The following is a 24,094-nucleotide window of genomic DNA, read 5'->3' as shown; positions in this document are numbered from 1 at the left end:
AAACACACAAAAATTCAACTTTTCATCTGCTAAAAATAACCCAACATCTGCCAAATAACTTTCCAAAAAATTAGAAATGCGTGAAAAATCCCAAGCATGCGAACAAACCAACACCCACGCACACATCAGTGCTTGTGGCATTTAGTTACGGCTCACAGTTGATCTGTTTTGAGGAAAACCCACGGCCGCAAACTTAAACGAGGACCCCCATTACCAAACGATCACACGCATCGTTTCAATAAACGGTGAAATGCATCCACACTCCGGCATTTTTTCTACCGAGTGGTAGATTAATTTTACTGCGGGTGCATTCAGCGTTTGCCCGGCTCTATGAGTAAAGTTCTCCGCGTGACATCTGGTGCATTGACCAATTTTATCACTTTCTGAAAACAGGCTGTTCAGGAGAATGGAAATCAATTAAACATGGGGAACATTGAATAAATGCCAGACAATAAACGTGCACTAATAATTCGAATATCCTCCACGGGCTTCCATTTCTGCTCTAATATGCCACTTCAACACAGTTAATGTGCAAATACTGCTGAGGGCTAAACCAGACTTCCCAAAGCCGCAACGCAATAACAATTCGCAAGGCGGCTTCGACAGGCCCGAATCGGACTGCACTTCAAAGCCATTAACGTAGCTGCCTCGGTCCATTCGACCACTGAGATTTTTTCCTGCGTTGGCTTGGCTCGTTGAGCAGCATCAAGGATTCTTCGACTTCTGCTCGTCCTCACGAACGTGGACGCCGATCTGTCGGTGCGTGGCACGTGAAAGACGAGCCAAGCCCTCCTCCTCCTCTCGCGCACACCCCGAGATCATTCCAGCAATCCCCAAGACTTCGCTTACAGAATTGGCCGCCCCTACATGGCCGGGAACTGGCCTCCGAACGCGTTCTCGAATTTCCCGTGCGCCGCCGTTTCGAGTCACACGACGTGGACAGGTGGGAGGGGTAAGTGTCTTTCGTAAAAAAAGAAAGAAAAAAGCTCAAGCTATCACGCGGCAGATGGGCCCAATGGTTCTTGCGCGCGCGAGCTCTCTCCTGTCCTCATCACTTTTATACGTAACTCGAGTGGCGCTATCTTGGCGCGGGGGTGGGTGAGTGGGGGGGGGGTGTTGCTATTTTCGTGTTGTCTCAGAAATGACACTCGGCAAATCCAAAAAGAGGTCCGTGCTGTCACAGCAACGGCGACTCTGTTTACCGCCGACGCATCTTCTGGACTGGCCGTTTAGCACAACGAGAATCCCGTCTCTGTGTTCACCGAGGGGCGGCGGGGGGGGGGGGGCTCCGTGGTCTGACATGGTGGCCCGTTTACCCGGCTTACTGCAAGTCATCGCCGGCAGCGTTTTATCTCTCGGCTGCTGGTTACCCACTAGAATGGGAATTCTCATAATTTAAAGAGAATGCTGCATCGCCTACACTTGACTATGTGTGGCCCCCATCCCACATGAGATGCGATAAGCATCTTATCTGGATAAAATGTAAAGTGTGAAAAAATGTTGTTGCTTGACACACACAAATAGTACAACTTGTTTATGCCTTCCTGTGATCTTTATCTTTACCCAACCACAGCAGCACTGTTTTTAGAAAACCTGGTAAAAACAAAATTTTTGCTTAAAATACCCGATTAATAATATCTCGCGAGACGTCCCCTGTTTGTTACGGGAGCTGTGCCACAGCTGGCGATTGAATCGCTGCTACTGACCACCGTGCGAGGGCCTACGCCCCCACATGGCCATCACGGACCTGACCAGGCTGCTATGATGTGAAACGGCATGATGATCAGCGAGAAGTTAAAAGTCTGTGTGGACGCATCCAGTAGGGGTGTAACTCCCGACGATTCAATGAATTGCCACGACTCAGAATCGCCAATTCGATTTCCGAATTATTATTTTTTAGGCTGTAGCGACTTCCAGCTGCTGCAGGGGTTATATGACACACGTGACGTTACATAGATACATTCAAACATACTTGAGTTGAAAATATATATTCCTATGCACATGATTCTGTACATGTATTATGAACTCAAAATGGGATTAAACCAAGTCCTCAAGCATAGAAAGTTGATGGTCTCAGCCTGGTCACAAATGACTGCACGCACACGCACCAAAAAAACCCATCACATTAAATTTGGTATTTCACTTAATTTGGACAAATTCCAGCTCTGAAAATTAATATGTCGGTTTGACTGTCATGCAAAAAAACCTCACTCTCATTTGCACAATGGGTGGGAAGTGCTGGCCTCTGCTGTGACCAGACCACATGTCACTTGAAGAGATCTCCAGAGGTAGCTCTGGGATATTCACTTCCTTGGGGCCGGGGTTGCACTCGTTGCATGACGCCAATAGCACAATCAAAGAGTCATTTTGCGAAACTTGACATAAAAAAATATCGAAATATATCAATGAATAGATGCATTGGAAATGCCTAATATCACGTGGCTGAACACGGAGGAGCCACTACAGCTCGTAAAAAAAGATAAACTATTATTATTTTTTACCTGGTAAGGCCCACTGAGTATATAGCTATTTTTCACAAGCGACCTGGCCACAGATGAAAGCTTAACGAAGTGGCTTATCACGTGGAAATTGATAGCAGCCAAATACTCTGAGCGCGTGTTGATTATACATGTGGAGTGAAAAACTGGAGGGCCTGGAGAAAAAATCCACACGACCACGGGGAGAACATGCAAATTCCAAATATACAGCAGCAGGCGTCAGGGTCTAGGCTTGAACCCACGACCTCCTGTATACCAGGCGAGGGAGTTAACATCTCACCACCACGGCGCCTCCTGCATTTGACACCAAAGTGCTAAACGTCCCTAGGCCAGGTGAGAATGCAGACTATGTTCAACCCCTCCTACAGTCAATACTTTCTGGCAGCAGATGATGTTCACCTCTCAGATTTACATCTATACCAACCTAAAATACGGGTGCCCTAAAAATTAATAACAAGCCGGCAATCCAATTCATTAAGTGAGAATCCACTTTGAATTTTGATGCTATAAAAAAACCAATTAAATTATACGGCATCATGTTATGCGTAAATCAAGGTCGGTGGGAGTGAAATGTTCCACTTCAGTGGCCATGTGCATGACCTACAGAGTATGTAAAACTCACACACTGCCTCACAGTAGGCCTCAGCCATGCTTTATGGCTTCAGATTCCTTATCATGAATGAGCGGCATGTCCTCCTCGGACCAATCAGGAGCGCTCATTCAGAATAAATGTTGTGCTCATGCATAACACATGCATGCATGATGGTAAGGCCAAACACAATTTATAAACGAAGGATTTTATCAGTTTTTTTCTCTTTTCTTCTTTTTCCACATTCAAGTCAAAGCATCTACCCGTTCAAGTGAGTAACCGGGCAGTGCTCATGTCCGACTGCGGCTCTGAGGCCATGAAGGAAATTATACATGACTATGACAGGGGAGGGAGGTCGGTCACGTAATCATAAAAATCGCCGTTGACTTCCCACAAAGTGGCACTAATTTTATTAAACCCGGCCGGATGGAAATAACAACACGCAATGGTGTGATGCTGCTCAGAAAGAGCAGGAAGGCATGACTCCCATCATCATCATCATCAAGCCTTGCTCTCAGCCTTATCTAAACCACCCACTTCACAGGGATGATAGGTGTGGTGACTCCTCAACCGAAATTTGAACTCACAACCTTCGAATTGCTAGGTGAAGCGCTCTAACCAGAGAACCAGCTACGTCAAATCATTGCGCAAACATTCCGTAAAGGAATCCTGGCCTTATAGAGTACACAAATATACATAGCCCAGTCGGGACATAGGCTCTATTGCATTTAATCAAATGGTTTTCATTTTACCGAGGAACAGATTGATAAAAATAAATATAAAACACAGTAAAAATTATCATAATGGAGACATAAAGGACACTTGCTGAAGAAAATCAAGCAGAATACTCTGTACTCAAAAGTAATTTCATTTGTGTCTTTAAATAAGGACACAGAATTAAATTTAATTTAGAGAACTTGCGATTAACGCACACGCACCACAATGCAGTATGCGCAACACCCAATGTGCATTGAGATCAAATTGCGCGCTCGCGTTTGCTGCGTTCGAGCAGAAATCAAGACAGGTGGAAGTAAATTGGCTAACACCAGAGGCGAACACCCGTGATTTCAGCACATGGCGAAAGACGCATAGAGGAAAGGTTGGACGATGCAGAATTGCAGGCCCTGTGCACTGTGCAGCAAGGAACATCTTCCATGAATCCACCTGGTCAGCCCTGAGTTAACCCTTTTCTCATTTCGATGATGTACGTGTTCGTGTAAGTCATCAGTTTTTCTTCAGATTCCGTTCCAATAACGTACAAGTAATAAAGTCATCGGTACGTCTTCCCAACTGAAGACGTACCGATGTCATCATCATATTTGAGAGGTTCCCACAAGGCAATGCGGGAGGGCGTGTGCCAGTTTGGCGCCAGCTATCATCGAGTGCGGTCGTGACGCTACAGTTCTCTGCGGTGAGTACAATGTCTTTAAAAACTACCAACGCTACGCCTCTCTAAATAAAGTGAACACCGAGCCAATTGTGTGTTTCGAGATTCAGCGGCGAACGGGACACCCACCCTGCAACTTGCAGACGTTTTGGAACGGGAAAGCGTTAAGAAGGAATTGATGATCTCAAAAAGGCCCTGACCTCAACCTCCCTCATTCACATTAGAAGGATGCTTATATCCGAGTGAATGGATTTCAAAGAGCCACGTTCAGCAATTTAGGATGTACGGGACATGTACGAGCTCTAATCGTCGTCTTCTTCTGCACGTTTGGCTCCGAGAGCAAAGAGATTTCATTTTGTTTTTCTTTAATTTATCAGCTGCCCCAGAATTAAAAATGTATGATGGTGCCAAAGAGGAGGGGAACAGTGTGTGACCAACATAACCTTCGGCATTCACTTACGCACACACAAGCGCACACAAGCGCGCACACGTGCGCACACACACATACACACAAAAAGACAAAGATTCTCCGTATAGCCTTAAAAGACTATTGGGGCAAGTGCTGTTTGCGAGCACCTATGAAGGCCGGCACAGTACAGGAGTGGGTGGGTGGTCAGCACCACGCCCGGCTGCATTTGTTTTCCCAGTGGCAGTGATTTTACACACCGCACCAGGTACTCATTTGAGGCTGAGTCGACTTGAGAGAGGCCGAGGACTGGTTCAGATAATCGTCACTGGTGTTGGCCGTGAGCGGGAATCGAACTCTGATCCCCGGGTTTGTAGCGCATTGCGCTAACCGCTACACTACCGCTCCCCACACACAAAGACCCCCCCTATAGCCTTAACAAACTGTCAGGGTAAGAGATGTTAGTGAGCACCTATAAAGGCTGGTACGGCACACGAGGGGGTGGGGGGCCAGCATCACACCCGGCCACCTTTGTCTCCCCAGTGGCGATGTTTACACACTGCAACAGGTACTTATTTGAGGCTGAGTCGACCAAGGGGAGGCCCAGGACCGGTTCAGATAATCGTCACTGGTGTTAGCCATGATTGGGAATCGAACCCAGGTCGCAAGGTTCGTAGCACAACATGCTGACTGCTACACTACTGCTCCCCAAATGCACACACACGCACAAACACACGCGCTTGCAGGTACATACGCACATGTGAAAAATAAATCTCTATAAAGGAAAATCAAATTGCGCAAAGTTTTGTGCACAATTTAGTACTTCAATGAAATATTACCAAGCCATAATTGCGTAGATTGCAATATGTATAAGTCAATTCCTGTGTTTGTGTATTTGCCATTTATACCGGTTAGCGTTTTGCAAGCCTCACATTAAGAGATTGGCTGTGTCGAAATAGAAAAGTAAAATTTATATATTTTTTGCTTCTGGTTACAGGCGTTGTCAGTCAACGTGGCGCACTGCTAACATGGCGTGGCGAAAAAAATAAAAAATGATATTGATTATTTTCTTGTTCTGCGTCAGGATTTATTGTGCGTGTCCTGGCGGACGCGGGTCGATACATCGCTGTGCTGACAAACAAAAATGATCCATAAGCTCCTGTTATCCCCTCGCATTGCTTGCAGGGTACAGGTGACATTGGTGAGAGTGAAACTCTGAGCTTCCTTCTAGACTTATTGAAACGCTTTGTGCATTTCAAACGCGAGGCAATGACTGCATGCAGGGCGTTCGTATCAATACGAAATAAAAACAATGTGCAATACTGTATGTTGAGCCGTGCCCGTTGTACAATGGCAAAACATGTTCACGTTACTTACTTTAGCAGTGGTGCAAAAGCACAAACAACAAAAACTGAACACATTGATTAATAACACTGAATGTTATCATTATATTATTATTCTGCAGAGGCTCTCCTTCGTAGCATACTTCCATTATGGAGGGCTAATGCGTTACCTGTTATATATAATTTATATAATACCCCTCGAAGGGCAGTGTTGGCGACGGTCGTGTTGAAGGACTTGGCAACAAAGAGCTTTTGGTGCAGGGATAAAGTAAACGCACCTCGTCTGGCTACGTACGGTGCGAGAGAAGTTCAATATACGTACACACATACAAACGAGAACCCATTGGTTGTGGGTGCCGAGATCGATGAGCGAAAACACTTGCATCCATTTCGCCGGCATTACGGTGGCCAGGGAGTTTCGTCCCAGGCCACCCGGCTGTGGACACACCTTGGTGATGAGAGCCGGCGGCCGCGCATCTCAAGAAGCTCACAGATTTCCTCCACTACGAACTCTCCCACACATGGCCCTTTACATCCGTACGTACAGCATTCCCTCATTATTCGCGAGGTTGCGATCCGCGATTTTTGGCTATCCCTGAACCGCGTCCGGAAACTCTACGCGGCCACATCGAGAGAGAAGGAAAGTGATGAGATAAAGTGATGACATGATAGCTACAGATACAGAGAGAGAGAGAGAGATGACTTCTCAAAGCTTTAGAAGCATCTGCAGATGTTGCGTGTACGATATTGGTAGGCCAATATCATCATCCGTAAAAATGTGCTATTCATGAGCTCCTCCGGAACGTATCCCTCGTCGCGAATAACGAGGCGATCATGTACATTCACTGATACACGACACCGCAGAGTAACGCGAGCTTCACAAGCGATCCGAACAAGGCAAGAGTTTCGCGGCGCCACTCCCCGAGTACTCGAGTGCGTGGCATCATCTGTAGGCGGTCCTCCTCCTCCGGAGAGAGAGAGAGAGATCAGAAACGAAGACGGAAATGGAACGTTTAAAACTCGCGCGCCTTTCTCTTTCTCGTGAGCTCACGCAATTCCTGGCAGGTTTGATAACGCGGTGAATAATAAACAAAAAAAATACGTGAGCAAAAAACACCTCGCGCGAAAAGGGGGAATCTTCCGGGCCAAGAAAGATCAATCAAATTCACAGACCTCCCCTTGTGGAACTCAAAACAGGGCTCCCAGTGGAGTGAGGAAGAATACCTAATGCAGCGATGTGAGGGGAGGGCCGTGCGTGGGGAGGATGTCCCAAAACGCCTCGCACATCCGCTAGCTGGCTTAATGCCACGTGACGTCAACACCAATAAATCATAGCAATTGTGCCTTTTTTAACCGCCCCCCCCGCCAACCCTCAAACATACGTGAAATATACAGTACAGATGATAGAGCTTGCTATATGCATAACACCACATGCCGTTTGGAAAATATCATTTCAGTTATATTCTTAAATAACAAGTGCAGAAAAAAGAGATAACCAATATCAGCAGCGGCAGCAGGGTTGATTGTGAGAATCGGAGGATTTTTTTTTTTAAATAATAACACATTCTAGGGGAGTAGGGAAGGCGTGGAAACATCGTTTTTGTGCGCCGCGCAATGAACCCGGAGGCCTCGGTTTGAATTCCGGCCACGGTTAATGTCAGTGGTGATACTCTTTGGTTCTTTCGGTAAAGTCACGTGGGTATAAAATACAATAAATTAAATCACGACGTTTCGGGCGCAGCACAAGCGTCCGTCAACAGGTGTGACAACCACAGTAAGAAACAATTGCTGAAGTGGGTAGTGGTGATGTTTGTGAGATCTAATTTTGGTCTCAGGCACACCTCCTTTATTGACCCACACCGACCAGCATCGTGATGTATGGTCAAACAATGGTAAGGTCTTCATCCAGCAATGAATTGAGAAAAAGCTGACAACTATTATTCTATTAGAGTCTCGAAAATAATTTTTTTATTAAGAAATATTCACCCTTATTTGTATTTTTCACATTTATTTTTAGTCCAACTTGGTAAAGTTTTTCTATAATATTCTATAGTTCATTTCCATTAGTTGCGATGATGACTTTGTCATCATCATATTTCAGATGGTTAATCCTTTCTCAATTTATCTCTATGCCTTTTAAATTCGCAATCCAATTTTCATAAACATCATAGAACGTCGTTGTGTGGGTGATTCTCGGTGCCTGACCCTACTTCTAATTTGTAATGTTATTTTCTTGACGCAAACTCAGTGTGGGTTGTACCATCTCTTGAAATAATAATTGGGTCAATAGTTTATTTTAAAAATAATGTTAAGCTGTGGTTTGTGCCAGAGTGGATGACTGTCCGGGATTACACTGAATAATCTGCCTTTCCATAGTCTATAAAAACCAGACAATAATGGCATTTGATAATCATTTGTTTCTTCCAGAATTCGATTGATGGTATGTAATATGGTCGATGGTATAAAAATCACTCCCATATTCAGCCTCCGTGAGCAACGTGTTTTTGCTTAACAAAATTTAGATATTTGTTGGAGGGACACACCTGGAAAACACAAGCGAGAGACAGAAGGTCTATCTATGGAAATTATTGAAGGTAAACCAGGATGAAATTTATGAAAATAAAATGTGAGTGAGAGCAGGGTGGGTGGGACGTGATTTCAGAAAACTGATTTAGAAATTTGAAAATCAACAGATTAACATACCTAATAAATAAAAGTGTTCAGTTCATATTCCCTGCTCTACCGTATGGATCGGAACCATGAAACATATAAACTAAATTATAAACTAAAACAATTTGTTTATTTTAGCAGGTAAGGCCCACTGAGCTATATAGCTCTTCTTCTTCTTAGGTTTTTTCGGTAAAGTCACGTAGAAAGTAAAATAAAATAAAAACAAAAATCACGACGTTTCGGAGGCAACACAAGTCTCCGTCATCAGGTGGGACCGTCACAGCCAGATTAGCTGTATCAAGTGAGGCAATGATTATCTGTTTGGAGTTCGGTGAGGACACAGCAGCGGATGTGAGTGTGAAAGCGATGGGTATTACCTTGTTATCTCGGCATCTCTTGAGGAAGGCCAGCGTCTCGAGAAGCTGTGACTTCTTGTCTCTTTGTCTGTTAAAAACTCTAACAGATAGGTGGAATTCCTCCTTGATACAGCTAATCTGGCTGTGACGGTCCCACCTGATGACGGAGACTTGTGTTGCCTCCGAAACGTCGTGATTTTTGTTTTTATTTTATTTTACTTTCTACGTGACTTTACCGAAAAAACCTAAGAAGATGATTCCTTGCAGTCACGAAAGCTTCAAATCTAGAATTAATGCCCTCTACGGGGAGGAATTCCACCTATCTGTTAGAGTTTTTAACAGACAAAGAGACAAGAAGTCACAGCTTCTCGAGACGCTGGCCTTCCTCAAGAGATGCCGAGATAACAAGGTAATACCCATCGCTTTCACACTCACATCCGCTGCTGTGTCCTCACCGAACTCCAAACAGATAATCATTGCCTCACTTGATACAGCTAATCTGGCTGTGACGGTCCCACCTGATGACGGAGACTTGTGTTGCCTCCGAAACGTCGTGATTTTTGTTTTTATTTTATTTTACTTTCTACGTGACTTTACCGAAAACACCTAAGAAGATGATTCCTTGCAGTCACGAAAGCTTCAAATCTAGAATATATAGCTCTTTTCAGAAGCAACCGGGCCACAAATGATAGCCCAACAAAGTAGCTTATCACGCGGAAATTGATAGCAGCCAAACATGTTTCTAAATGATGGAGGGAAAACCGGGAGGCCCCGGAGAAAAATCCATGCAGCCACGGCGAGCGAGCGAGAGAGAGAGAGAGACATGCAAACCCACGACCTTCTGTATACCTGGCGAGGTATTGAACATCATGCCACCGCGGTGCCGATACATGGGTTAGAGAACGAACACGATTAGGGAGAACATATCGACCGGTAAAATTAGCGAGTGGGCTTTGGGCAGGACACATTGCCAGCGGAGACGATGGTCAATGGAGGAGACTGGTGGTGAAATGGCAGCTAAAGGAATGCACGTGCCTGAGAGGGTGGAGTCGTTCTACCAATGAAGTGTCTTCTGCACCATGCAAGTTAACTCTGTTACACTCAAAACGAAAACAGAGTTGACAGGTAACTTACGTAACAAAGTTTGGCCTTAATTTCCCAAGTGGTAAAGAGCATGGGGGCACACGGTGTGCTTCTGTTGAAGGCTTTTTATGATGAAACTAATAATACGTTTTAGCAATTTCTTTTTTTTCCAATTTAACTTCATGCAACATAGTTGACATTTATGAAGTACGATATGTTCCCCAAGAACAAGATAGTTTTAAAAAGAAAGATGTGACAAACTGCTTAGATACACATCTGAAGTAGTTTACGTTATCGTCCTCGTTTATGGTAAGGTCACGTGCTGCTGAACATCACTTGACCTCTGTGAATAAACCAAAATTCTGCAGGGGGATTTCTTTCCGGTAGCAGGGTTGACAGTATATTTGGGGAATGGAGCAGATATTTTTTTTGATTTTTTTATTCATATTCATAAATGTACATTGATTGTAAGAAATGCATATGTGATAAAGAAGTTGTGTTTAATGATAATCGTGAGATTTCAAAGATACGTTCGGACTGAGCAAGTTATTTTGTAAATGGCCTCAGTAAAAAAGATGCGTAGGGATACATTTTCCTTAAAAAGTATGGTGAGTTTTTTTCCAACTTTAAATGGTATCGAGTGTATTTTTTACTCACACAGTATGTACGGCAATGACAAAATACTTTGTGATGCATTAATTCCGTTGAGTAGAATAAATTACTTCATCCAAAATTGTGGCATTCGGACGTAAAAGGAAAACTATTGGTAGCATGAGCCGACAGCCATGGGAGATATGGAGCAATGGGACCAGTTCGTGTGCAGGAGTGAAAAGGATTGTGATATGACAGGATCGTTCATGGATAGAGCACGGCAAATGATGATTATTATTAACATTGATAGGAAAATAATACGAAAATATGTTGCTTCACGAAGAACAATGATATTTCATGTACCGTACAAGAAAAAGGCAGACGCTGAAGATTACCATGTAATTACTATCATACTTCAGGCAGGATTATTATTGATATCGATGAATAAAATACTAATCATCATCACAATAACAATTTGCAGTAAAGGATTGCAGACTGCACTTTGGTAACATCAATTTGTTACCACCGGGAAGCTGTCCCTCCTTAGAAGTATACCGAGGCGGACCGATGTCTTGGAGAGAAATGGTCTGGTGATCTATCTTGCCGAGCGTTTACCTGATTTCTGCATTGGCGAGTGTAGGTCTCGGCTGTTTCACGGGGGACATTACGGAACAGAGCCTTGGCCGCAACCAGACAAACGCGGTCGTTTTTCTGCGCATGTTTAAGATGCACGCTCAGATTCCATCCCCCCCAAATTGTCCATTACGATCTTCCGTTATTAAATCGAGAGTGATCTATCCATTTTGTGGCCCTAACGTTAATAAATCAGGCTCCACAATTCGCCTGCAAGTACGAGAGCCAAACATGAGCAAAAAAACATCTCAAACAAAAAGGTTAATCAAAGAAAGTAACGGTGGAAAGAAAACTAAATATTTACTGAGTATTTCTTGAGAGGCAATACCAAAGTGGATTTCCTGCTCAAATGAGCATTGAGGTGGTGGTCACCTTCTGTTTGCAAACATGAGCCAGTGGTGGAAACTACACATTCTTATGGTTGGAGCGAGTACATCCACAGGACAACTACTGTTGACTTCCCCCACGAAGCGATACCTATTTTATCAGTGCCAGAAAGATGATGGGATGACTTTATCTTTTTAGCGAATGGAAACAAAATATATTTGTTGTTTTCTCTCTCTCCTTCCTCTTGTTGTTTTTACATCCTTCCAACAGCAAACAGTCACTGAGCTGTCCTCCTTAAATTCTACGCTCGCCTGTCGCCAAAAAAATCCCGTCGTAAGCAGCGCTAAATCGGGTGCCGCGGTGTGACGGGCGGCGCCAACTGCCGCGCTTTCTGAAATTACAAAGTCGGATTTCGCCAGGGAGGGGAACCGCTCCCGCACGCGGGCGCACGCCGAGGCTCCAAATAAACCACGGAGGAAAAAACGCACGCCCGGCACGGGGCTGCTGCCCTCACACGCTCCGCTCCGAAGCGCGGCCGTCAGAAGCGGCAAATCGTTTCCCCCTTCCCGCATTAAAAGCCCGATTACACGTTGGCCAGCTCCTGGCGGGTTGCCAGCTAATGGGGATGAGATACCCTTCGGAACACACCCAAGCGTACTTTTGTTTTTAATGTCGCCTCCCCCCCCACCCCCGCCGCACACTTTATCATCATCCTCCTGCTTCGTGCCTTTTTAAGGACGAACTCAGGGATTTTTCTTATTGGGGGGCGGCGGGGGGGGGGCAGGTGAAATAGAGGAGGGGGGGCGGACACCGCACACCTCGGACGGCCCCAGCCAACTCCGCTCCCACCTCCCTCCTCGTGCGCAGTGCATCGAGGTAGCTGCAAGCAATAAGTCGTGATCTCAGAACAACACGGATAATGCCAAGATATCTTTGAACAGGTTAATTGTATCCAAACAATACACTGATTGATAAGCTGGCGTAGTTTGCCAAGAGCTAACATCTTAAAAGATCAATCCTCGTGAATAGATGGAGGCATACAAGTCGCATAGATTCAGGGGAGGGCAACGAAGGAAAAAATGGCAATTCTGTTGCAGGGCCTCACCGAAAGCTGGCCTAACAAAACGCCGGCCCTCTGATAACATTTCAACTACAAAACGGTCTTACAAAAGAGCACAAACGAAGTAATTTCGGTCAATCGGCTGCAAGGGCCAAAGCTGTCAGCATTCCCCTGCTGCTTAATCTATTATTCATTTCGTTGCATTTTCCTAAAACATCAATCTTCCCAAGGGCACCAAAAAAACGCACACACAAAACAGCTCCGGCACACTCACTCTAATCCCAATATTTTCAAAGCTCATAACCTCTGCAGCAGACAATTTCAAAACACAATATAACATATTTGAGAAACTGGCAGTCGTGGCAAGTGCACTATATTTGAAAACTTGATATCATCTCCGGGTGCCGAAATGCGGTTTCATTGCGTTGAGGCCCTCGTCCAGTTTATAGCCGTAAAAGTGAGCCACACACGGAAGAACAAATAATTAATCAACTTAACATCCACACATTGCTGAGGGCTTTCTCCCAGCAGAGTGTTTAAACACCGAGGTCCAAGGAGAGAAGTATGGATGGTAATTTCAGTTCCCTGGGGATAATAAGTTACTGTGTGTGTACAGAGTGGTGGGGAGCGGTGGCGCGAGTGGTAAGTGCTACGCTAGGAAAGTGGCGACCGCTCTACTGCATGGACCAGAGGTCAGCTGAGGGAATCTCAGAGGTAGTTCTGTGATATCCGCTTCCGTGGAGCGTCCTCTCGCAGAACGGGTTGCACTGCTCTGCGAGAGATCCAAAGAGGCTACGCGGGAGAATCCTTGCCGTGTGTGTGTGTGTGTGCTTGTGGGTGCACACGAATAGGGGCAATAAAACAGAGCACTCCAGTGGCCGGCATTCACTTCACGGCCGCGGCCAACATGACTGACAGGTAGCATCCGAAAATGGCAATGGGCCATGCCGAGGTCAAATCAGTCTCGGCACGGTGCGGTAAAAATCAGCAATGAGAAGACAGAGGTGGCGTGCGCGGTGGCGGCCCTACCACGACCTCATACGCCACGGTCTTCGCCAACAGCACCTATGCCTGCTGGAATGTAAGACCCACAGCAAGTGACATCATCACTTGTTTCTGTATACCCGTATCCAGCACGTGTGCATGTGCTCAAGCACCGATGTTATTCACACTCATGGTCCCGACGATGGTGGGGTGGTGGCATGGTGGTTGGCGCCTGTTGTGCTATGGACCCAGCAACCCGAGTTAGATTCCCGACCGCAGCTAATCTCAGTAACGGGAGTGATATTTATAACGAAACAAAACTATTTTTTATTTTACCAGGAAAGGCTCACTGAGCTATATTGCCTTTTTTCAGAAGCGACCTGTCCACAAATGATAGCCCAACGAAGTGGCTTATCACGTGGACATTTATAGAAGGCAAATACTCTCAACGCACGTTTCTAAGTTGGAGGGGAAAACCGGAGGACCGGGAGAAAAATGCACACAACCATGGGGAGAGACAGGCAAACCCCAAATATACAGGCGTCAGGGTCAGCATCGAACCCACGACCTCTTGTATACCGGTTCTCCCACCTCCCGGGGGGCATTCCGGTATCACGAGACATCCTTCTTCTTCATCATCATCTTTTTCCCATGACATGCCCCCACACCCCCCCCCCCCCCCCCGGGTCGTATTTACCGCCCCTCGCTCAAGCAAGGCGACAACAACACCGGCCGTGGGCTCACCGTGGAGGTAGCTGACACGGGCTGACACGGCGGCTCGCCGGTGCCTCCCTGGTCGCCGTGCGGCTGCGCGGCCGGGTAGATGGACATGGCGTGCTCGGGCAGCGACGGCTGGGCGCCATAGTCCTGCACGGGGTGGGCGTGGGGGTGCGCGTGCGGCGGCGGCGGCGCGTACTCCGCGGGGAGGCCGTTCTGCGGCGGTGCGTACTGCCCTGCCGTGGCACCGTATGGCTGGGCCATGGCTTCCGGAGGGGCCGTGGGTTCCTGGTTGCCCTAGGCGAAGGGAGACAGATAAGCAAGCACACACGCACGCACAAACAAGCACCTTTATTCACGGTTCTTTTTTTTCCCAATTGCCAACAAATGTGCGAGGGGATTACAACAGTTTGCGAGCTTCTTGAGAGATAGAAAGAAAATGCAGAGCGGGCAATGTTTAGGCAAACTGGCCTCCGTTGGGATGAACGCTGTACATTTTTCCGTGCTTCATTGAGGTTTAAATAAGAAATAAAGGAGAAAATAACTTCTCCAAAGCAAAACAAACAAATAAAACAAACGAAAATTGTTTCCGAAATAAATTTCGGTCGATATGTTTCACTGAGAGAGGGAGATTTTTTTTTTTCAATTTGTCTGTGTGAAGTTGCCCGAGAGATCAAGGAGATGATATGAATCCCACCGATGCTTGCAACATGATTGGTGGAGCTTCTGCTATTTATTAAACGTTCTTGGGGACAACAAAGTGACAATTTAAGCAAACATCGGAGAGATTCTGCCGTCAACCTCAAAGGGAAATGACACCCGACATTCGGCAAATTGAGCGCGGGAGATGACTGTGGGGTTACTGAGCCCTCTGTGAACCCACGCTGGGGAATTTTTTTGTAGTTGTTCTTATATGTGGGGGGCGGGGGGGGGAGATGTGTTATTCATGCACAGGTAGCCCTCATCAACACAACGCGCCTTCCCGGGAAGATGAATGAATTCATAAGAAGGAGCCACCCCGAGCCGCACGGTGCGAGAGCCACGTGCCTCCGTTGTCAACACGACGTCGCGTGGCCAGAGCTGCGGGGATTCATTTTGTACGCTGTCCGGCATTCAATCATTTCCACCAGCTTGGGCTGTCCCTCCCACGAGAGTGCAAGAGGGGTCAAATTACCGCGGCGGTGCGCAACGCTGTGACTTGCAACGTTCATTTCCACGGGGCCTGAGCTATGATCGATACAATGCGGTTTAATAAATATCACAGCAATGGTAGCTTCCTCCTCTCACTTTGCAAGCTAGACCACACGCGCGCGCGCGGTGTTGACCCGTCTCCGGTCAATGCCACATTGCAGCGCTGTGACGTTGTGCAATGGCCAGGTCAATAAGCATGGACAATGTTCCTTTGAAGGAGTACTAATGCATTTTCGAAGAGCGGTCTAAAAGGATTTTTTTTTCTTTCTCACAAACAGATGAAAACCAATTGATCATTCGTTGCCAACAAAAAGTTTACGATGTACCATTGTGACCTGTCTTTTTTACGAAATTATGTAAATCGTAGAGTTAATTTTAGTATAGCAATAGCATGGTGGGGATTGCTCAATATCAAAGTTGCTCTCAATTAGACGTACCGATTTTTACAAAAGCTACGTGCCTTCATCAATAAACGTGGCACAAGAAACATTTGGAAAGACAAAAATTAATCGCTCACAACAAAGGAATTAATCAACACCTCTCGCTAAATTAGCTGTCCGGTGCAAGATTCTCACAGAGAAAAATAAAATATATATATCCAGGTGACCTACTTTGTCAGCATTGTGCTCGCTATGTACTTTTGTACAACTCCACACGTGTTAACCCGGGTCTTCGAGAGAAACCGGCGCACGGGTAGCGCAACGTACGCTGTTAGATTGAGCGAGTGGAGTGAGAGCGTGTTGGCAAAATGTATCATTCCTCTGGACAATTACGAGTCATCAGTCAATGCGGAAGAGTGATCGTGCCACTGGCTCATGATTAAACATGAGCATCATCATCACCCTCATCGTCGTCATCTCATTTCTATGCCTCGAGGCAGGGCAGGGCAAACAAGAGCCACCCATAGGTCGTGGTGTTCGTGTAGACACACACACACATTTAGAAACATATTCAAACAAATCAAAACGATTCGTTTTCTCTTTTTAATTGATGAAGGTTATTTTGAAGAAAAAAAGCACCACCAATGATGCACTTGCGGGAAGACCTTTGCCTTATAACAGTGAGTGCATTACTGGAACAAATAAAAAAAACTGTGCATTACTGTATATCCTTCCCTACCGCTGCTATGCGACTCACTAATGTTTCCAAATTAGTGCGCGATCACGCCATTAAACGGAATTAATACTCCATCGCTCAGTTTATTATCCATGTGTTTCTTAACCATAGCCATTCATCCTTGCGTGTGTTCATTTATTCACTGTTTTCATTTACATTTGCAGCATAGAACGCGCGAGGAAAAATATTGAATAACTCCAGTGACTCGTTACGATGTCGTATACACGACGTGCGCGCACGCACACGCGCGCACACACACACACACGAGTATACTTATCAACAAAGGCAAATAGCGACTGTGTCACCATGCTGGCTGTTTGGGGCGGCAAGAGTTGTTAGCGAGCAACCCGTTAAGGCAGGGGAATGGCACACGAGGGGCTTCGAGTTGCCAGCGGCACAACCCAGCTGCCTCTGTCTCCCAAGTGCTGATCTTAGCGCACCACGCGAGAGAATCATTGAGGCCGAGTGCGGCAAGGGGAAGCCGAGAACGCGGTTCAAGTAATTGCCACAGATATTTACCTACGGTGTCAACCGGGAATGGCTAACACACACTCTTTGTACACATGTGTAGGTGTCAACGATATGATCAACTACACATGCGTACAAACCATACGTGCATACAAATACAAAACAAGCCTTAACAGACTGTTGAGGCAAGTGCTGTTAGCGAGCACCTATGAAGGCCGGAATGGTACACGATGGGGTGGGTGGCCAGCACCACACCCGACCGCCTTTGTCTCCCCAGTGGCGATGTTTACACACCGCACCATGTATTCATTTGAGGGCTGAGTCGACCTAGGGGAGTCCCAAGACCAGTTCAGATAATCGTCACTGGTGTTGGCTGTGAGCGGGAATCGAACCCGGGTCGCCGGGTTCGTAGCGCTAATCGCTACACCACCGCTCCCCACTACACACAGTCACAAAGATAAAGACGAAGTTCCCCCGTATAGCTTTAACAGACTGTAGGGGCAAGTGCTGTTAGCGAGCACCTAAACACACCCACACGCACACACGCTCACTCACACACACTACATTTCACTCCTACCCCCCCTTATATTACCACCCCACAGCACTAGAGAGGCCGCCGCCGCCACACCACCACGCTTCTTCTGCTCGCCGAGTCTGGGCCCCGCCGTCGACAGCTGACAGACGCAGCTGCTGCCGCCGCGTCTCGGGCACAAACAAACCGGGGCCATCCCCTCTCCCACGCACGCCAACTTAATCACCGTCCGGCCCACACGCGCCACCGGCGTATGCTAATGCAGAACAAGCCGGCGCGTCAACTCCCATCTGCCGTGACACGGACACGCGCGCTCCCTTCCGAACGCTCTCACAGCGCTCGCGCTCTCACCCACCCACCAAAGACACACAAAAGACAAAGAACCCCCGTGTAGTCTGAACAGGCTGTTGGGGCAAGTGCTGTTAGCGAGCACCTATTAAGGCCGGCGCGGTACACGAGGGGGTGGGCCAGCACCACGCCCGGCCGCCTTTGTCTTCCCCCAGTGGCGATGTTTACACGGCGCACCAGGTAGTAATTTCAGGCTGAGTCAACCTAGGGTAGGCCAAAACTATAATCGTCTCTGGCGTTGGCCGTGAGCGGGAATGGAACCCGGGTCGCCGGGTTCGAAGCGCAGCGCGCTAACCGCTACACTACCGCTCCCCCACCACACATACACACTTATACACACGTGCGAAAAAAACATTATCTCCCTTCTGGCCGACACAGGCTTGTTGGGGACAAGTGTTGTCAGCGAGCACCTATGAAGGCCGGCACGGCACACGAGGGGGGGTGGTGGGGTGGCCAACGCAACGCCCGGCCGCCTTTGTCTCCCTTAGTGGCGATGATTACTGCACACCGCGCCAGGTGCTCACTTGAGGCAGAGTAGACCTAGGGGAGGCCCAGGACCGGTTCAGATAATAATCGTCACTTGGTGTTAACTGTGAGCACGATTCGAGCACGACTCGAACCCTGGGTTTGCCGGCGTTCGGAGCGCAGCGTAGCGCTAACCGCTGCACCACCGTGCCCCACAGACACGCGCATATACACACACACATACAAGAACACAACACACATGTACAAATAAACACGAGCATGAACAGTAAAAGATAAAGATCCCCCATTTCAGTTAACACGGTTGTCTGAACCACATGCGTTACGGATTGTAGCCTCCTGCCATAGGCGTGTTTGGGGGGGGGGGGCATCAGCGAGCCCCTATGAAGTAAGGCCCGGCAAGGCGCACAGCGATGTGGCGTGGCCAGAAAACCGATTCCCCGACCCACTTTGTCTCCCTGTTGCTGATGTTTATGCAACTGCACGATGGTACTCTTGATTTGAGGCTGAGATTCAGATATCACTTGCCCACGCTGACGTTAGTAACCATGAACCGGTAGAATCGAATGCACGTGGCGGGCTTTGTAGTGCAGTGCGCGAACCACTGCACCCCTAATCACAACACAAAAACGCCCCGTGTAGCCTTAACAGATTGTTGGGGCCAAGTGCTGTTAGCGAGCGCCTATGAAGGCCGGCGTGGCACACGAGGGGGTGGAGTGGCCAGCACCGCGCCCGGCCGCCTTTGTCTCCCCTAGTGGCGATGTTTACTACACACCGCACCAGGTAATCATTTGAGGCTGAGTTGACCTAGGGGAGGCACAGGACCGGTTCAGATATTTCCTGCTAGCACGGCGCGTTAACCGCTCCACCACCGCTCATACTTCCACAACAGCAATGCTTATAATTAGATGGGGGGGCGGGGGGTGTTTGAATATTGTATATATTACTCATTATCGCAGCTACCGCTTCAGAATTAACATCTTAAATAAATGTATTCCCAGTCACGTGCTTTTTGATGTATGTACACTATCGGTAATATTCCCTTCCTTTCAACCTAAGTGCTTTCGGGGGGGTGGGGGGGGCGTGTGCGCATTACATATGCTACGTGCGTATAAAGCCGACTGTTACGATTGCCTTTATTGAAAACATCAAACACAACTGAAATCTGCAAGCTCGTGAAAATTACTCGACGCTCACGAGCTTGGCAATCGTTCATAAATATGTGCTGTCACGATTCTTTGCTGCCCCCCCACCCCAACACACACACACACAACCAACCACCCAACCCTCTCTCTCAGGTGTCTCCGAAGCGCCGATTTTGTCCCGACGTTCGCGTTCGCCGCCTGCTCTCTTCCCGGAGTTGTCGAAGGTGTTCTGGCTACAGCCCCCGTCCGGTTCGCTCGCTCGCTCATCACCCGTCGTCGTCCGAACCACGTAATAACCTATCTACCTGACTTTACCGAAATACGCAAAGAATATAGTTTTAGTTTAGTTTGCATGTATGTTGACCTTCTTTCGCACCGTACGTAGCCAACCGTGTTAATCGGAGGTGCGGGGGAAATACAAACTAAACACAAAAAGCAGTTCTGAAAAAATTAGTGTTCAATCGATATTTAAAAGTGCAAAGCTCTCAGCGGCTTCCTAATATCGGAAGGAAGAGCGTTCCAGACAGCCGCAAAAGTGCATCTGAAAAGCGCGCAATGTGATGACCATCTTTGTCCGGTGGCTAAGCCAAAAGCCGCTGCTGCAAAGATGACCGGAGTTCGCGTGATGGTTTATGCTCTTTGACAGTTTAAATAATTGTGCAAGTTGTTTTTATTCCAACCCCCCCCCCACTCGCCTCCCATCTCCCATGACCTCCATTCAGCCAGAAGCATAAATGGATACGACCCCAGTAAATCGAGCTGCAGTCTCGCGGGGTGTGGCGGGGTTAAACCGTGGGCACTCACCCCTCTTCCAAGACGTTTTAAGTAGCATGGAAGAGTAGGCCAAAATACCCATCTGGTGGAAGCCCTCCCGCCAACAGTCCGCACCTTCATTTACCCTCGCGAGAAGTGTCCCAGCCCGAGCCTCAGGTTAAGGGCGCTACGCTTCCTCCTTCTCCTCCTCCCTTTAACATCTGCCACCAGCGTGCGGTGAGCCGCTCATCTGGAGAACTGCTCAAGTTACGGGGCAAACAAACACACACAAACAAACAAGCCAGCCCCCTATACGCACACGCACCTACGTACACTGATCTCCGTGGCAGGGATTAGCCTTGCGGTCAGCGTGCCCGCCCGCCCGCCAGCGAGGCACTGAGCCGATAGCGAGGATCCAGTGTTGTGCAGCCCATATTCTTCACAGGCATATTTATATGTATATAGATTGCGCATATGAAACCCAATAGGTAAGGTTGAATTGTCGTGTAATTATGATGATGATGATGATTTACAGAACTTTGTCAATCCACTGCTGGACGAAGGGCTCTTCTTGTTGCTATGTTGGTTAGTCATGGTTTTTTTGTAGTTTTGACCATACTTCACCGTGCTCGTCAGCACTGCCTCTTGGTTAAGGTCGTAGGAGGAGACAGGGGGTGTTGGGGATCCCAAGACCAGTTCAGTTATAACTTGCCGCTGATGTTAGTCGTGGCTGGGAATTGAACTCAAGAGAGCAAAGCCCTCACCACTGCGCGGCCATTCCCCCCAATATACAGTAAATATTTAATAGTTCTTGGGATTATCCTCGTGCAACCGTGGTCACCGGTATTTCTAATGGGAAATAAATAATGGATATCTATGGGATTTGGCCTGGTTAAGCTAAGTAAATAATTAATACACAAGGTAATTGTAAACAATAACTCATCTTAACTACCCACAGACCTCCTAGGTACAGAGTGATAAAAGATGGAGTGTTTCAATGGCTTCCCATCTGCCTGAATTATAAAAAAAAAACCTCCACAGTGAACACAAAGAATGAGCATGATGTGATACGGTCAAGAGCACACTTGTACATCGTATCATCTTGTGTCCATTCTCTAATCCATCTATATATGTTAACTACCCCGCCTGGTATACAGGGGGTCGTGGGTTCGATTCCGACCCTGATGCCTGTTGTATATTTGTAGTTTGTAAGTCTCTCCCCGTGGTCGTGTGGATTTTTATCCGGGTTCTCCAGTTTTTGCCTACACATTTAGAATCAGCATGCAATTAGAGTATTTGGCTGCTATACATTTCTACATGGGAAGCCATTTCGCTCAGTTATCATTTGTGATATCCAGGTCGCTTCTAAAAAAGAGCTACATCACTCAGTGGGCCTGTAAAATAAAACAGTTTAGTTTTAGTTTATCTTCATCTGGGATAAATCCAATGCTGGAATGAAGACCTCCACCGCCGCCCCGAATCCATCGCCGCCTCTCACGGTCACACGTGTTTACACGCACACATAGACAACGAGGCCCGCGTATAGCCGTAACAGACTGTTGGGGCAAGTGCTGTTGGCGAGCACCTATGAAGGCCAGCAGAGCACACAAGGAGGTGGGTGGCCAGCACGACGCCCGGCCGCCTTTGTCTCCCAGTGGCGATGTTTACACACCACACTGGGTACTCGTTTGAGGCTGAGTCGACCTCTGGGAGGCCCAGGACCGGTTTTGATCATCATGACCTGTGTACGCTGTGAGCGGGAATCGAACTCGGCTGGCCGGGATTGTAGTGCAGCGCGCGAACCGCTACACGACTGCTCCCACACACATACATACACCCGCGCGTAAACAGATAATTTTACACGCGTCTTTAAGAGCGACATTGCCAGATTTGTATTTTTATTTTAAGCGACTTGGTTCCGTACGGACCGGGGCACCGCAGCACAACTTCCCCCTTAAGCTCAGCTTGCTCAGCCCTCGCAGGGGATAGAAGAACCCCTTTTTTTCAACAAAATAATTGCTGCCAATTATGAAACTATTTTTTTTTTTAACAAAAATAACGGACTACGACACTCACGTACAACACAAGAGGCCTAGCCTTGCGCATGGTGTCAGCGGAGTAACACCGCCGGGGCAACAGAATCACCTGGCAAGCTGTGGGAATTGACCATTAAATATTTCCCATCTCAACTGAATCAGAACCCACGTTCGAATTTAAATGTACTCTGGTCGCACTACAAAGACCCCGTTTGTAATTCGCAACACATTATACGTGAGCTTGTAAACGCTGGGATAGCTGTCGGCCATCCCGGTGAGTGTCAAGCCGCACCCAGCAAGCCGCAACGCTTCACCGGGGAAGCGTTGCGGCTTGCTCACCGTGGCGGCGTTGCCGGGAATATTTCACATCTTGCGCGCGCAAACAGGAGCACAAGACCGCGGCGGACTCGAAAGGGTCGCGCATTCTGCACATCAGCGCTTCGCCGCGGCTGTCTTAACGCATACACGTGACGTACCCCCCCCCACCGCGCCGCAACCACCCGCGCCCTCCCCCCACTGCCACCCTCTGACACAGCTTGACACAACACCTCAAGCCGTCTGTGGCACGCGTTGACCCTGCGTTATCGTTAGTGGCTGCTTCTGTCACTCTCGGCTTCGGACGCACATGCAGGAGTCACTCAAAACTCCACGAAGCGGGGGGGGGGGGTAGGCGGACGAAACTGGCCTCCCTCCCATCTTTTATTTTCCTCCCGCGAAGGAGCCCGGGGCGAGCCCGGCGGTCCGGCGCGGTGGCGGCGCACGGCAACCGATGCGTGCGACGCGTGGAGCCTAAATTATGATTGCGCCCAAGAGCGGGGCCGCTTCGACGGTGGATGATGCTGCGAGGTCCGGTGCAGCAGCGGTGCACAACGGCGAGCAAAGCCGTTGTGAATTCTAAGCAGAAAAATACGTGGCACCAACACCCCACACGCCAACACTGCCCCCCCCACCACCTCATGCAGTCTTCCATGCAGTAGTAATCCACTTTCCTCCTATACACGAAGTCAGCACAGTCTGCTGAGATCTCGGTATAACCAGTGAGTCGTCTGGGCTATACAATATTTAGTTTTACTTTCTTCTAGACACCAGCCTGTGTTTTTTTTTTATAACTTCTTCCATCGCAAAAAAAATAATAAACGTTTAAATTTCCAGCAAAGGACCGTTAATTTATTTTCATTTCATAAATGAGGCAGAATAAGAGTCTGCAAAAGACTAATGAGCATAAAACATCATCGCGACGAGCTGTTTCTCGCGGGCTATGAAAATGAATTTGACTCATCGGAAATTGACGTCATTATCCAAGCTCTCGCAAAAACCGAAAAGGCTAAAATAAAGAAAACATTATTCGGACGGAAACCATTTCACAGGGATATAATCA

At 47.6% G+C, this 24,094-nt stretch overlaps 1 protein-coding gene across 7 annotated transcripts in view; it reads right to left on the bottom strand.

Moving 5' to 3' along the window:
• Positions 1-24,094, bottom strand: part of LOC144932752 (RNA binding protein fox-1 homolog 3-like) — a 304,468-nt gene that overhangs the window by 17,913 nt on the left and 262,461 nt on the right. For 6 of the 7 annotated variants that reach the window (XM_078857162.1, XM_078857160.1, XM_078857161.1 and 3 more), the window contains one exon: positions 14,672-14,941. In XM_078857162.1, coding sequence (XP_078713288.1) covers positions 14,672-14,941 — 270 coding nt within the window. The remainder of the gene's footprint in view (positions 1-14,671; positions 14,942-24,094) is intronic. The other variant, XM_078857164.1, reaches the window with a different exon arrangement.

This window comes from Lampetra fluviatilis, chromosome 5 (assembly GCF_964198595.1).
Source record: "Lampetra fluviatilis chromosome 5, kcLamFluv1.1, whole genome shotgun sequence".
In the NCBI taxonomy this organism is placed as follows: Eukaryota; Metazoa; Chordata; class Hyperoartia; order Petromyzontiformes; family Petromyzontidae; genus Lampetra; species Lampetra fluviatilis.
This window is presented reverse-complemented; position numbering and strand designations above follow the sequence as displayed.